Raw genomic sequence first — 15,311 nt, forward strand, 5'->3', positions numbered from 1 at the left:
AATAGTTCACAAACCATCACCGTTGCTTCTTCCTCGTCAAGTCAAGTTTATGTGTTCGGCACATTTCAAAAGTGCAGTTCAAAGTGCTTCACATCGTAAAAACGTCATCCAGTCACTACTTACGAAAAAAAAAAGCAATAAACATTTCAATCTGTTAAATGCCATCATCAAAACCATCACATCAAATATGTTGATCAATGTTCAAGTCGCTGCTAATCAAAGGCAGCTCTGAACAGGTGGGTCATGTTAAAGCGCTTAAAGATCTAAAGTTCTCTGTTTTGTGTAGACATTATGTTGGTTCACACATGACTTTTTTTTTTTTCCATGACTGAACGATTAAGAGATCAGAATGAACTTACCAGGCATAAAAACATCCCTCTGAATTCTAAAGAAATGGAAGTCAAAAGCACTTTCCATCAGTACAAGAAAGCGTGACTCCTCAAGAGAAATATATAAAGAAATGACAGTCGACTATTGCATGTTTTTCCTTTTTTAATCATCATTATTAAATCCCCTAAATGAGTGCTTCAAAGAACCAATGAGTTGTCAGTGACATGGCACCGGCAAATGACCTCCCTCATCTCTTTACAAGTCTCTAGACATCCTGTGTTAAGAAACCTTTTGCGAATTCAGCTCTGCTCTGTATCGCCCGGTCTCGTCAGCCGAAACAAATCAACAACTGCTCAGCGTTATTGAACCCCAGAGCAGTCTTTCTTGCTATTCAACCATGACTCTCTCCTTGACAGGCAACCAAGTAATAATGTATTCGTAGTAATCTTTTCTGTTGGAACACAAATGACCTGCTGTTCTTCTCATCTCCAAACTTGATGAGGCCTTGGCCCCCCCACCGACACGCGGCACCTCCCAGAGATGGGATGCACACGTCAATAAGGAGCACCCCAAACTATATGCACACAAGGACATATTTCAAAGTCACTCTGACAGCAATTCAATATCAGATTTAAAATTGAGAATTTACCTTTTTAAGATGAAGGATACTGTTTGACAAGTAAAATCCCCTTCAAGGCACAAAACCGAATTAAAAGACTGTCAGCACCCAACAGTTCAACAAGTGACTACAGACAAGTCTTAGTCGAGTCCGAAGGGTTTTTGTTTTTTTTTCCCCCTTTCTTGCAACTTGAGTTGAGGTTTCAAACTCAAGCTACCATCTCCGCTTTCAGTTCAAACGACAATGCGATTAAACATTTCTTCCATTTTAATATAACCACACAATAAGAACAGATTAGGCTTGGATGAAAGATTTGTCAGGGAGTAAAGACTGCATCATATGTACAACTTGAAGCAATTTAGGAAGTAAGATGCACACAGACATACATGTGGAATAAATCAAGGTCGAAAGACAAATTAAATTTGCCTGGCTTTAACATAAAGAAGGTTTTTTTGGGTTTTTTTTTTTTTAAAAAGCACATCAATAACTCTCCCAGGTTCCATATGGAAAAAATGTTCTTTATAAAGCAGATCTGATAAAATGATCTTTTTTTTTCTGCATCAAAAAGAATGTGTCTGCAGTCTTTAATCAGAGTGCTGACCGGTTTTGGGATGTGATCCAGTGCAGCTTCTAAGCCAAAATTTGCTTTGGACATCAACACATGCAGGGGAGATGGGGGGGGGGGGGAGAAACTCGGCCAATGTTTATAGCTATTGTTCATATATTAATGGCAGATTGACGGGCATATCACGAACTCAATTTATCCCCCAGTCGCAGCAGGCAAATGATTCTAATTCAAACAGATTGATGATTGGGAACAGAATGATGAATTAAGCCATGAAAAGAGCCATCAAGCAGACACAGCTTAGTAAATGACCTTGGAGAAAAGAACACAAAAGACTTTTTGCCTTTTTAAAATTTATATTCCATCTCTTTTCCAATTCCCCATTAGCCTGTAAACAATTCAGTTACAGTCGCTATTGGTTTCTTTGATGAATTACTGAATTTTAATTGAGTAAAAAAATGCCAATAACTCAAGAAAAGCCAGCAAACTCTTAGGTTTAATATCCAATGTCATATTTATTGCCATATTTAAGATAGTAACGATCAACATCAAGGTAAAACTGTACCTGTTGATTGATGACTTTGATGGTGGCATTTGACAAAATGTAATGTTTATTGCACGTTTCACAATTGGTGAAGGCACGATGCTTTCGATGATGTAAAAGCACTTTGAACTGCATTGTTGCTGAAAATGTGTTTTACAGATAAACGTGACTCTCTGGACTTGTTAGTTCTGGTTTATATACAAAAAAAAATAAATAAATCTCTGACCCACATGGGAATCATTATGCAAGCTTCCTAAGATCTGCATTATGAAGCACAGAAATGCAGATGTGGCGTCATGGTGCAAGGAACCATTCATGCCGTTACCATGGGCTCGTTAGCTTAAATCTAATGTGGTAGCAGTATACCCACAGCGACGAGAGATGTAAGTGGTGGTATTTATAGGATGCTGATACTTTGGGGTCTTATTTAGGGTTGTAATTAAATCTGTTATTGCTGTGCTCCCTCTACTGGTAAATATCTCTTTTGTGCCACTAAATACCACCATTAATTATTCTATAGGAAAGAAATGTTTGAGCAGGAAAACTCCCCTGCGCTCAACAGGAGATTAACCCCGTCTGAGAAACTGGTACCATTATGCTCCCGCCTGACACCATTACGCCAGCCGCCCCCTTACGGCTGCTGCTTACTGCCTGCCATGGGCCCTTTGTCCCTTACTGTATTGACGAAGGTCAGAGTCACAGTGTGAAAGCTCATTATATGGTTTCCCGGATGGATTTCGTTTACAGCTCACTGGAACTCTGTCATGGCAAGCATATGCGTGCTGCTCATTCAAAGTCCCTCAGTATGGGGTCGCACAGCTCCTAAGTCTGCCACTGACAATATGCGTTTTGTTACAGCTGAAATGAGTCTGATAATTATTTTAGCAACATATTGGGTAATTTTCAGAAGAAAAAAAAAATGGATGTATGCATACTATTTCTTGTCATTTATATTCTGCATGCACCAACTGTAAAAATGTAAAAAAAATAAAAAATAAAACTCCCAGTGCCTAGTCAAATAAAAAAATTTTTTTTTAAATTATACAAGTAGAGATTATGATGAAAAAGTTGGTCAAATGCTTGCAGCAGGTTAATGCAGCCACATTCTTTTTATCATTTCTAAAAATTATATTGGAAAAACTTGCATGTTTGTGCATAAAATATACAGGTTCGTGTCTGGAACTTGACAAAATGTTAAAAAAAAAAAAAACTACTCGTGGTGTGAATACTTTTACATGGAGCCGTCTCAGAGGCACATGTGGCTCGAAATGGACCGGGACGTTGTTTCTTCACCTCTATTTTCTAATTCATCACGTTAACAGCTCAGTTCATAGGACTGACTACCTGAAAACAGGGAAGGGTGACAACTTTCTTTCTGAAATGCTTGTTTATGTGCAGGAATTGAGTCCTGTACAGACGGTGCTGAAATACGTTTTCATTTGACCCTCGGCTTAACATCTGCGTGTTGGATAGAAGATTGAAAGTCTGTTTAATGTCTCGTTTTCATTGACCTTTCACTGCCACTACAGTTCATCTCAAGGACAAACGAATGATCAGCAGCTGCCAAACACAGGTGAGGTTAAGTCAAATCATTTTATGAAGGAGTGAAAATATTGGAGCTTACCAGAATAGAACTCAGAATAAAGCTTGGAAATGCAGATTTTTTTTTTTTTTTATATCCAGACTTGGGAAAAATACTCCAAAATGCCTTTAATGCATTTCAGTTTACAATTTACACCCTCGTCTTTAGTTTTGCATACAAAACGTCTACAGCCGAAAGAAAGCTCACAAGTGGTACTGTATATGAAAATGCAAGCTTTCAGTTTTAAAAATTTAATATAAGAAGAAAAGCTCCATTTTATTTTTTCCCCCAACTGCGTTAACAACCAATCCAAACTTTTATAACAAGGATGAATTGGCCAGGGTTGGAGTTAAAACTTTCTGAGCTATTGATGTTCTGCTAGCTCCGCTTCATTTAAAAATACATCACAGGGTTCGCTCTTGGAAAAAAAAAAAAAAAACCTTTGGCAGACACAGACAAAGCAACTGACAGCCATGGACCTTCGTCGGGCCCAATTTGTTAGAGGTTCATGCAGGTAGGAGGTTGTCCCTGTCTTGTTCCTGTTAACATGCATGCCCATTAGGCAATAGACAGGGCTTGTTCTTTGTCTTGGAAGAACAAGAAATTTAAATCTGTGCAAAGCCAAATGCAAAGCAAGAAGATTATGTTCCCTGAAGCTGTGAAATTAAGTCATGAGTTTTCAAACTTCAGCCCCTTTGGAGCCCCGCATGCGCTTCGTGGTTATAAAAGGGATGAGAAAAATCTGTTCTTTCAGCTTCGAAAAACTTTACACACGCAGATTTGCGATAGCTTTGTTGTTTGTGGCCAGAAAACATTTTGATTCAAGTAATCTTTTAAGTTTGGCAAACATGATCCTTATGAGAGTAACATTAGCCCTCTTAAGACCGGAACTGTACAAATGCCACGTGAAATTGTTTGAATATTTATTGCTGCACAATTTTTAAAAATTGAGGCACTTCTTCAGTGTTGCTGTGTTTTTGAATGTTGTATTGCCCTTTCATATGATGACAGTTATTCATCTGTCTATCTATATACATATGAGAAACAAAGTTTATAAATTTACATTTGTATGAACAGCCATGGAATGTCTGAAAGTTGTGGATACTTGGTTGAGTCTGATTAGCTATTCATTTCCACTTTTGGGGATTAATTTTAAACCCATTTAAAATTAAGTTGTCGAAAGAGTGAGATTTTGACTAGATTTAATCTTTCCGTAGAAGCCCACCCACTCAAAGTTATCCGTTTCTTTAAGGCAAATGGATTGAGATAAAAGCAGAACCAAATTATTCTACTTGCAGGTTTTGAATCTCGCTCCCGGTAACATTGTACCTTACACAATGTAAGCTTTATATGAATAATTCTCCTGCATTGCTGTCCTGCAAATTTAAAAGTGCAGCATGCAGTTTGATCATCAGCTAGGTTAGGCTGCCACAATTAGTTTTCAAGCACATCAAAACATTTCGAGTCAGTTTTAAATATGAAAGAGTGCAAAATCAGCATATTGCAAATTCTACAGCAATCACTCAGTCCACTTATCGTGTCTCATGAGGCGCTATGCAGCTGATCCGTCTGCACCGATGAAGACCTACTTACTGAACAAATCTGGCCTACTTTGTGATTACTTGGGTAAAAGCTACTTGTCAACATGGAGGTACTTTTAAATCGGGCATAGGGTACTGAAGCTTACTTTTCCAGATCATGAAGCATGAACAAAAGTGAACCAGACAGCGACATGACGGCAAACGTAATGTAGCCGGTACTGCTGTCAGAGAACACTGTGGATTTTACACAAGCCATTCCAATACAAAATGCACAGAAGGATATTAAAAGCAGCACAAACTTTAGATGCAAGACGTGACGCAACACTAATGCGCTTCACTTTTAGAAACGATGACATATGTGGCAGCATAGGAACACTGAGCTCATTAGTCCCGTTTCTATACGTTCTCAGTCCTTTCAGGGTCACAACAGGGTCATTGCCTCTCTGCACAAGTCAAAGAATGCACCAACACTCACTCTCACTTAAAGGCAATTGATTTTGGAAGGTTAACCCAAAATGCGTGAATTTATACAGTTGAAGGAAGTCAGAGTACCCAGAGAGAATCCAAATATACAAATGGATGCACTTCAAACAATACACAAATACACACGAGTTGGGATTCAAGTCCTGGATCTCATTTTTTTTATTTTTGCTACGATGAACTGGTGCAAACATCTTTGACTGCAGCTTAAAATATTGTGCCGACGATTAATAATTGGGTGAAATTGCATGTACACAATAAAAAAAATTCCATGTTGAGCCGTTTCCCTAGAACCCTGATTTGCATTGTGTCCTTCAGCTGTTACCACTTTACAAGGGAGGATGCTGCATGAAAATAAGGTAGCACAATTACAGCCACGAGTCAAAGCCTCTTTATTTTAAAATGTTTCGAATCCATGAGTGAAATATGATATAATTTATTAAACTCACATCGCTCAGAGCGGCTCACGTGAAAACTATTGTCTTATAATCTAGAGACAATATTACGCCATCATATCTGCCCATAACGGACACCTCAGAGGTTGTGCAATATTGTTCAGGCTATGGTTTGTTTAACGTTATGCTTCAAAGTTGGCAGCTCCGTTCAAAGTGGAGCTTTGAAGCAAATCTAATATCTGGTTCAGCGTGTGAAAATGTCCGCTGTGGAAAGCCAAGGGTGTGTTATTCATTTTTTGATTTCCCAGAGAGAGAGTCCTCTTACAGTTTTGTTATCCAACGAAACAAAATGTTATGTTGCACAATCACTGTGTCGTGTTGGAAGAAAAATCTCTCCTGGAATATGGCTGACTGAGAAAACAAGAAAATATATGAACAGGGAAAAAGTTCCACATTGGATGCATTTGGGGAGTTCTGTTGTTGGAGGCATTTCAGGAATTTCAAATAGTGATTTTCTTTGTTAAGGGAATAACACTGTCTAAACCTAAAAATACGATTACCCAACAGTGATACATAACCATTGTTAACCACTTTTTTTTTTTTTTTTATTGTTAACCACTTTTTTTTTTTTTGGATTGCAGCCATACCCGTAAAACTTAATGAAAAAAAAACAAAAAAAACACTAATGCCACAATTCTCCATCTGCCAAGAAACATCCTGGTGAATTTTAGGAAAATATTCTGTAGACCGACAAAAAAAAAAAAGAAGTTATTTTTGGAAAGTTTGCGACATGGTACATCTGATATAAAACTAACACTGTTTCTGTAAAGGAATATCTCATCTACATTCGTACACAGGGTGGCACTTCTCTGCTGACAGGGATAACTTGGGTCCAAAGGGGATTGTGGGCTGGGTATTTTTCAAGAATTGGGCTCAGACCCTTAGTATTAAACATCGTATTAAACCTACGGATGAGATGTCACTGGAGTTCACACAAAAGACTAGCGAGTGCTATTAGCAATATAGTGCATCTCAAGAGTGATGGCATTACCCATGAAAACAAAGAGAATTACTTTCTTAGGGTTTTATCTCTGAACCTCGTTTCTACCGCTGTCATTAGACTTCATGAGGTTGAACAATGTCGAAGAAAACACGAGCTGCACTTTTATGAGAGCTCATAAACGAGTTGTGCTTTAGTCATGCACAGTATAGTCTCCCTGTAAGTTTTAGGTTGTTAAACAAATGGTGACTCAATCGATTGACACCTGCAGGCAAAGCGTAGGTATTACAATATTGTTGGTTCAAACCTAATTGCGCATTAGGACATGCGTTGCTGATTTAATTTTCTCCAAAACCCCATTATTCTTGTGAATCTTACTTTTTTTTTTATCGTCATGTCGGTTGGCTGTGTCCTCGCACGCCTAGTTTTCACAGTGAGATACTTTTGTGAAACTCATTAAGCCATCTTCACATGAGGAAAAAATGTCTCGCATTACTAAACCAGATGAATGAGAAGGCTTATTTAAGAGAGGCACCTGAAGCTAAACTGTGAAAGTCCGATGATCAAGACCAACATGAGCCTCAGGCTTCAAACGATCAAACTTTAACAGAGGAGTCAAATGTGTCCAGACGAGATTTTTGAGATATCAGTGCAACCCATGTAGCATTAGACCACATCATAAAAGTCCTGCAATATAATTTTCTCATATCCACATCCCCACAGAGATAAAAAAAAAAAAAAAGAATCTGCTTCATCGGTCTGTCTTGATGCACAAACACTTCTTGACCAATTGTTTTTCGCCAACCTCAAAGTATTTAATATCCTGACTAAGTCATCTGGAACACATAAGTCCATTCATACTGAAAAGCTATTAAAAGGCTTTGACTTGGGATGACTCACATCACGGTGATAATGCCTCTTTAGGGAAGGACAGTTTTGACTACAAAAATGCTCTACAACAGCCGAAAAAAAATATATATATCCGCAGCTAAAACCTTCGTTTGTCCGCAGGTCGACTCGCCGAGCTGCACGCGGCGCTCAGGGCAGAGGCAGACATGCTGGTTCAAACTATACAGCAGGCCCTGCTGACGTTGATTGTGCCAACCATAGGAGGGAATCATTCACAAGCGATAACCGGCCAGGGAAAAAAACATGACAGTCGGGGAAGGAGAAAAAGAAAGACGACAGGGAAGCTTGAAGAGCGCTCCCATGAAATATGTATGCAGACATGACATTTCATGGCGATGAACGGCTCCATCTCTCCTCTGTAGCGTCGGTGAATGAAGGGCAGAGTGTGGAGACAAAGTATTTGTGCACAAGGACAAAGTAAGACTGCAAACACTTCTGTTCGTTATGTTCAAGAATAGGCAGAAAAAAATCAAATTCAAGTTTTCCACTTTTAGTATCAAAGGATCATTTGAAGATGGACGATTTGCAAACAGTCCATCATGAGACACACGTCTATTGGAGCTCTGTGGCTTAAAGAAATACAGAAGACCAAATGTATTTATCATTAATCTGCAGAGCAATTAGTTACTAAAGTCTGTGTGCAATTTAATCAAGCTGTTGTGTTAACACCTCAGTAAATTGCAAGAGAACACAAATAAACAAAGAGCAAGGAACAAAGCAGACACATCAGGGAATCCGGTCTTGAGAACATAGTTTCAAAGTCAAGTCTTGACTTTGTGTGAATGTTCTCCCCCACTCCAAAAAAAAAAAAAAAAAACCAGTCAAAACAAGAGCCATTTTTAAGCAGCAGCCTAAAGTAAAATCCCCTGACTGCATTTAAGTGCAACAAATAAAGTTTTATACTTCAAAGATTTTTGTGCTGCCTCCTGTGCCCCGACATGTTGAAGATAAGGAAATTGAGATGGACGAGAAAACAAGTGGGAGAAATATTTTCCGGTGCAAAAATATGGAGGCAAAACAAAGTAGAAGGAAAGAACGGCAAGTCTTCCACCTCCACCTACTCGCCCTAGTGCTAAGTCAGTCAACATGTAGCTGGATGCACGCATCCATCAGAGTTGTCTGGTTTGTTTGGGTTTTTTTAATTTGACAGATTAGGGTCTCCTTATATACAGGTTTGGCTTCGGCTACATAAAACTAATGTTTTTCTTTAGCAGAGACAGGGAAAGTTGCCCATCCAGCTGACGGAAAGACGGACGGAGATAAATACAATCCTAGGGAACAAAAGAAAAAAACATGCTTGTGGTTGGCAAAGCACTGGAGACTTGAACAGAGGTTCACCCTCCTGCAGGAAAATGGCCTTAAACATCCAGAGTTAGAGTGAAATGGTTTAAAATCGAAGCATTTTCCTCGTTTTAAAATGGACCAACGCCCAGACCCAAATCAAATCGAAAGTCTGTGGCAAGACTTGAAAACTGATGTCCAAACATGTTCTTTGTCCAATGTTGCTGAGCTTCAGCTCTTTTACAAAGAAGAAGAAGAAGAAAAAAAAAACGCATCTCTAGATGTGCAAAGCTGGTGAAGACATACCCCAAATGACTTTCAGCTCTACAATGCGTCGACTCAAGGAATCTGAAGATGCGTGCAAAGCATAATTTAGACAATCTAATTTGAAAAGGAAATTGAAAGCCTATTATACTTTAGTGCTTTTCAGACATGATACTTCTTTAATCCTCCTCTTCTGTCATTTTTCTAAGAATCAACTGAAAAATATGCTGTCCAAAACAGCATTTAAAAAAAGGATAAATTTAATGAACAACAGATCAAGGCAAATGGGAGGAGCTTCCCAACTTCATGCTTAATTTACGTTTCCATTTCTGGCCATGCAGGCAGCATCCCACACCTAAAGCAAAGCGGATTTGTTACCATTTCTGTCGTTTTTCTGCATGCGGCACAATTAGGCGTTCGTAAAACAGGTCAAAGTCTGAATGCCTGTGTGCGCAAGTACATGGATATTTTAATGGAATAGCAGAAAGAATATTGTGTCCAAATAGAAATAGTTAGTTTTTTTTTTGTTTGTTAGTTGTTGTTTTTTTTAATCAGAACTGTTGCTGCTCTACATTGTTTTCTGCTACTACTTGTTGCATACTGGCAGTGTTTCACTATTGCAATGTGTGCTCTTCACAATGAGTGTCAAGCAGTGATTTAAGGGTCAACGCCCTCCATTAGCCAAAGACCAATTTAACAGGCTGACCTAACATAAGCAATAATACAAAAGACATAAGTGAGGGCTTAACATTTTTTTGGAACATTGTTATTAACTGTGTAGCCACTTCTATGTTACTTGACTGAACAAGTAGTGGTTATGATTTCCAACTAAAGATGTAGCATATTTCTTCATAGTTCTGCGACTGCGATCTGCGAAGAACTTAATACAGACTGATCAGACCAAAAACAACAACAAAATATCACGAAACAATTTTAAGAAGAGTCTGGAGCGTTGCAGAATGTGGGCAACCTGAGAAAACTTTCCCATCTCTCTTTTCTTCCTTTGTTGAAAGATTAAAAAAAAAAAAGGCTGCGCGTTTTAAGAAGAGTCACTTCCTCTCGTCATTTATCTCAATCAGCACTGATGACCGTGACGCATGTATATCTGCATACATCCCGCCGGCACAGATCACAGCTGCCTTTCTCGGTCGCACGCGCAAACACGGCGGCTGTAACGGCTCCTCGCCGTGTCTGCGGCCCCCATGGGAGAGACACATCAAGGCAAATGTCTGACGGGGAAGAACTGATGATGAATAAATGAACATCTTCCACTTGCTTCATCTCTGGTTTAACACCATTGCCCTTGCTGGTAATTAATTCCCAGGATTCCATATCGTGACTGCTAGAGTTTTTATGGGTTTTTTTCTTTGTTTGTTCTTTTTCCAGCAGGCAACAAAAAGTCAAAGTAGCTCCTTGTATGAGAGAGTCACCAACTTCCCTAAACACTGAGGTGTTTTTACCGAATCTCACCCTTCGGTGAACAGAGCACTTGTCATGAGTCCCAGATGAAAGAGTTGGCATCACAAATCAAGGAAAACACACAAGTGGTTTCACTTGAATGTTTCTTCAAAGTTCTCAAACTGCTTTCTCTCTCCATTTACTGCTGAGACGTCATTTTGACTGAGACGATTATAAGCAGGTTTCCTATTAAGCTCAAGTGAGCAAGAAGAGTTCAGTGCAGCGCTGGAACTCATCCATTATGGAACAACTTAAGTGGGAGGTTTTAAAAAGTTATGATTCCAAAAACCGCAAATATATACATATGGGTTGTTTTTTTGTTGTTGTTTTTTTTGCAATACATTTCTTATAGCTTAAAGTCTTTTTAATCAGATGCCAAAGAAAGTAGGGCCGTAAAATAGCTGAAAACATGACTTTACAGCTGAACAACACAATGACAACAATTGTGATCAGTCCAGAAATTCCTCATTAGTCTCTTTCTTCTCACTTATCACAACATCCAACCATTCTCCAAGATCATATTGGCCACCAGAATCTGCACCAGCGGTGACATAATAAATAGTTAAAGTCCATCAAGGTGTCCAAGCATGAATGCATAACATCTAAAATATCATGCAGTTAACATATCCTGCATTGACGTACTGCCTTTTAGTTGTGACATATCTCATACTAATATCGCAGGGACAATCGGATTCAAAACTTACAAAAAATGATCAAGTTCAGAGTTCAGAGCATTTAAAGTTCAGAGCAGAAGACCGAGTTTCCAATTCAACATGACCAACGAAGACCATGAAGGGAAAACCAAACAGGAGGAACTGGAAGAAAAAAAAACTACAAGTCGACCAGAGGATCAGGATAATCTGCGAAAGACTGAATGAATCGGGAGGATTATTTATTCAAGGAGGATGATCACTGGGACAATGAACGTACAACTTTGATTAAGTGAAAGTGGAGCAGCTGTAAGGGAGAATGAACAGCGGTAACTGCACAAGATACCACGATAAATCAATTCTCTATTGTTTTAAATTTCTCACTGGGGAATTTAAAAAGTTTAACAAAAGTTTAAAAGTTTGGAACAGAACCAAATTTTCCCCCATTGCACTTTTTCTCATCCACTCCGTGATATTTAGGATGCCGGTTACAATGATCCATCCCAGATATATTCAAAATGTCTGTGGCAAATAAAGTATCTCAATACATTTGCATATCATCATTTCATTTGATTTAAATATACATTTTAAAACATGCACACAGCGTGATATATCCTTCTATCGTCTACACCCGCCTGTCCTTTCAGGGCCAAAAGGACGGGTGTTGCCCATGTCCAGCAGCCATTGGGCGAGAGGAGGGGCAGACCCTGGACAGTGTCACAAGGCAGGGTGATATAAGTGATAATTTCTGTTCCATTTAGTTATTATGGATCCTCAGAAGAACCAGAATATTACAAAAGACCTATAAAATATGATTTTTTTTATATAGAAATGTTATATTATGACTATGTTGGTGTACACAACCAATTGTAAGACGACTGTGTTGGCGGCGGTTAAGCAAACACCCTACACAGGGAGGAAATGCCACAAAAAAGTCATTTCTTGAGCAAGCAGTATCAAGTTAAGTGGCTGGAAATGTGCAGCACAAAAGGAAGTAGAGGTAAACTACGGCTTTGAGAGGATTCAAGAGATTGGAGGAGACTCACAAAGCATGAAGTGCAGCTAGAGTCAAGAGTTTCAAGAGTCATCACACAGGATAGATCCAGCATATGGTACAATCATCATCCAGAGTACAGAATGCATACAAGGCTTGGTTTTTAAACTGAGTTACGTAAATAACTTGATTGTCTTTGCAACTGACACTTATCGTGAAAGAACGACCTGTAGGTTGCTTAAAAGATGTGGTGGCTTAAATCCAGCTGCGAATGAAGGAATTAGATCAATTATGCCAATTTATGCAACAACCACAGAACACCATAGTCTGATTTTACTCATGCTGCATATTTACGCATTTAAATATTGAAGAAAAAAAAAAGTGAGATTTCTTTCAATTCGAGGAATATATTTCAAATGCAAACAAAGCTAAATGAATGAATGCATGGAATATTAGCACAAAGCAAGTATCTTCGCGTTTCCCAAAGCTCTTACCTTCTGCAGAGTCGACCTTGTCACACATCAACCGGCAGACAGTCAAAGTCTGAAGTGCTGTCAGAATGAACTTCAGACTCCTCTTGCTCTGGATGCTCATGATGCTGAAGCGTCTCTACTGCAGCTCAACCATCATACAGCCACAAGTCCCGGCAACAGCTGATCTTCAAGAGCCGGCCCACCCTCCCCGAAATAAAAAAGAAAGGGACTTCCTGAAATATGATCAAGCGCGCTTTGCAAGCGGCGCGTCGGGAAGCCCTAATAACAGCTGGTTCAAGTCGGCGCGTCTCTGCTCATTCAACGAGATTATCCAGAGGAAGGGAATCCTCCTGGCGAAAATCAATAGGAAATGGTGGGGGGGAGGGGGATTTAAATGTTGGGGAAAAACAGGACAACATTAGCAGAGACACAAGCCGCTTCAGTCTTAATCGCCCACTAGAATAACATTTAATTCCCAAGCAGTTACTGACGAGAAGTGTTGCCTCATGAGTAGAGACCATGTGCTTCTCTGAGGAGGCTCTTCTTGGTCCTAAAACCAGCTGACTGAGGCAGCTGCCGCAAGCTAGATACAAGAAAGACGCAACATCCGGTTAGAATTTTCAAAGTAAAAGATACCATTTTCTTCAAAAGTAGTTTTGACGAATTAATCTACATAAGATATATAATTTGTTTTGATTTGTCATGTTTATTCATTGATCTTGTCAGAATTTTTGAAAAAATTTTTTTTGTATACTTGCCTTTAAAACTAAATTGAGTGGTTCGTTTTTAACTGAGGTCAGAAATAACTCCATGAAATAATTTTATCAAATAATTTTTTTCAAATAAAAAAAATAAAATACATCAATAAAATAAGATTTATTTCGAAACATCAATCAGATCTGTGTTGCCACAATGGCCCCAAGAGCTCACACAGAATAAATATCCTCAAAACAACATATTAGACATAAAATTTACTTTGGATGAGAATAATTTAAAAATTGCACTTGCATTTTCAGAATTGTGCATTTAATAAAATTGTACTTATCCACAGCTGGAAAAGAAATTTCCATATAACAATGATGCAAAAAATAATAAGTAAAAAACTTGTATGTTTCAAGCAATAAGCAAATAAATGTATTAAAGTGAGAACATCTAAGGTGGTTCATGATTTTTTGACATGTACAAGTTTTCTTCCACATGTGGCAACAATCTTCTCCCGTTTTTGATATGTCCAGACTAAGGTGCAGTGTAGTGGGAAGGAAGTATTTTCTTCCATGATCAACATCCATTCCTGACTGAAAACTCCCAGAATCGTGTGGGAAAAGGTTTTATGGTGTGATGAAACCAAACTCGAACCACTGACCACTGTTCTAAATAGTTTGTTTTACACAATAACAACTTATCACATTTCCAAAAAGGACTCCACACCTGCAGTAACATTTGGTGGTGGAAGCATTGTGGGCCTAGGGTTACTTTTCTTCAGATGAAACTAGAAATTATTTCAAGGTGGGTAAAACTCGAGGCAGCTCCAAATGCCATTATAAACGCCAGTTTCAACCCTTTTGGTCTCATTTTTACATCAAAATTCTAGCATTTTAACAAGCATCTTACATCCACGGCGCCTTCCCACAAAGATCAGTTGTTCTCGAGTGTGAGGTTTTTAATTCTTTGAAATAATGTGTTTGTTTTTGTTTAACATTTATAAGAATTGAAAGAAAATACAAAATCAAATTTAACACATTATGTAGCTGAATGTATTATACTTTATATGGAAAAGTTTATCTTACACAAATTTAATTGAGAAAGAAACAATTTTCTAAACAAACCCAAACTGTTCATGCGAGTTTCACACTTTATTTTGAAGTTAGCAAAGCAACTGCTTTCCGGTATCTTGCTATCCCTACAATAGCTTCACCTGTCACATTTTCCTTTGCCTGTTGCTGGAACCGCTGCTTGAATAAGGTACTTTATACACCAGGTGTCTGGAACCAATTATATTTTGGATTATCAGAAATAAATGCACACGTCCGCATTTTTGAAAACACAGAAAAGGCAAATAAGCAAAGCTTTAGCTAAAATGGTGATTAGTATTTAGTCAGTGGGGCAGGTACAGATGCTGACAGTACCCAGTCCAACACTGTTGCTATATGCAAATGCAGTTTGGTAGAGAGGTGTAGAATTGATTTCCTGTTTGAATATAAATTTGAAATACAGTAAATGACAATA

General features: G+C 38.5%; 1 protein-coding gene across 1 annotated transcript in view; it reads right to left on the reverse strand.

Annotated features, from left to right (window-relative positions):
- Positions 1-13,647, reverse strand: part of LOC107837350 (disintegrin and metalloproteinase domain-containing protein 12-like) — a gene marked incomplete at its 3' end in the record, with an annotated part of 47,109 nt that extends 33,462 nt beyond the window's left edge. Inside the window, exon 1 of the mRNA XM_016676580.1 lies at positions 13,107-13,647. Coding sequence (XP_016532066.1) covers positions 13,107-13,206 — 100 coding nt within the window. The remainder of the gene's footprint in view (positions 1-13,106) is intronic.
- Positions 13,648-15,311: the final 1,664 nt, after the last annotated feature.

This window comes from Poecilia formosa, unplaced genomic scaffold (assembly GCF_000485575.1).
Source record: "Poecilia formosa unplaced genomic scaffold, Poecilia_formosa-5.1.2 Scaffold136, whole genome shotgun sequence".
Taxonomy (NCBI): Eukaryota; Metazoa; Chordata; class Actinopteri; order Cyprinodontiformes; family Poeciliidae; genus Poecilia; species Poecilia formosa.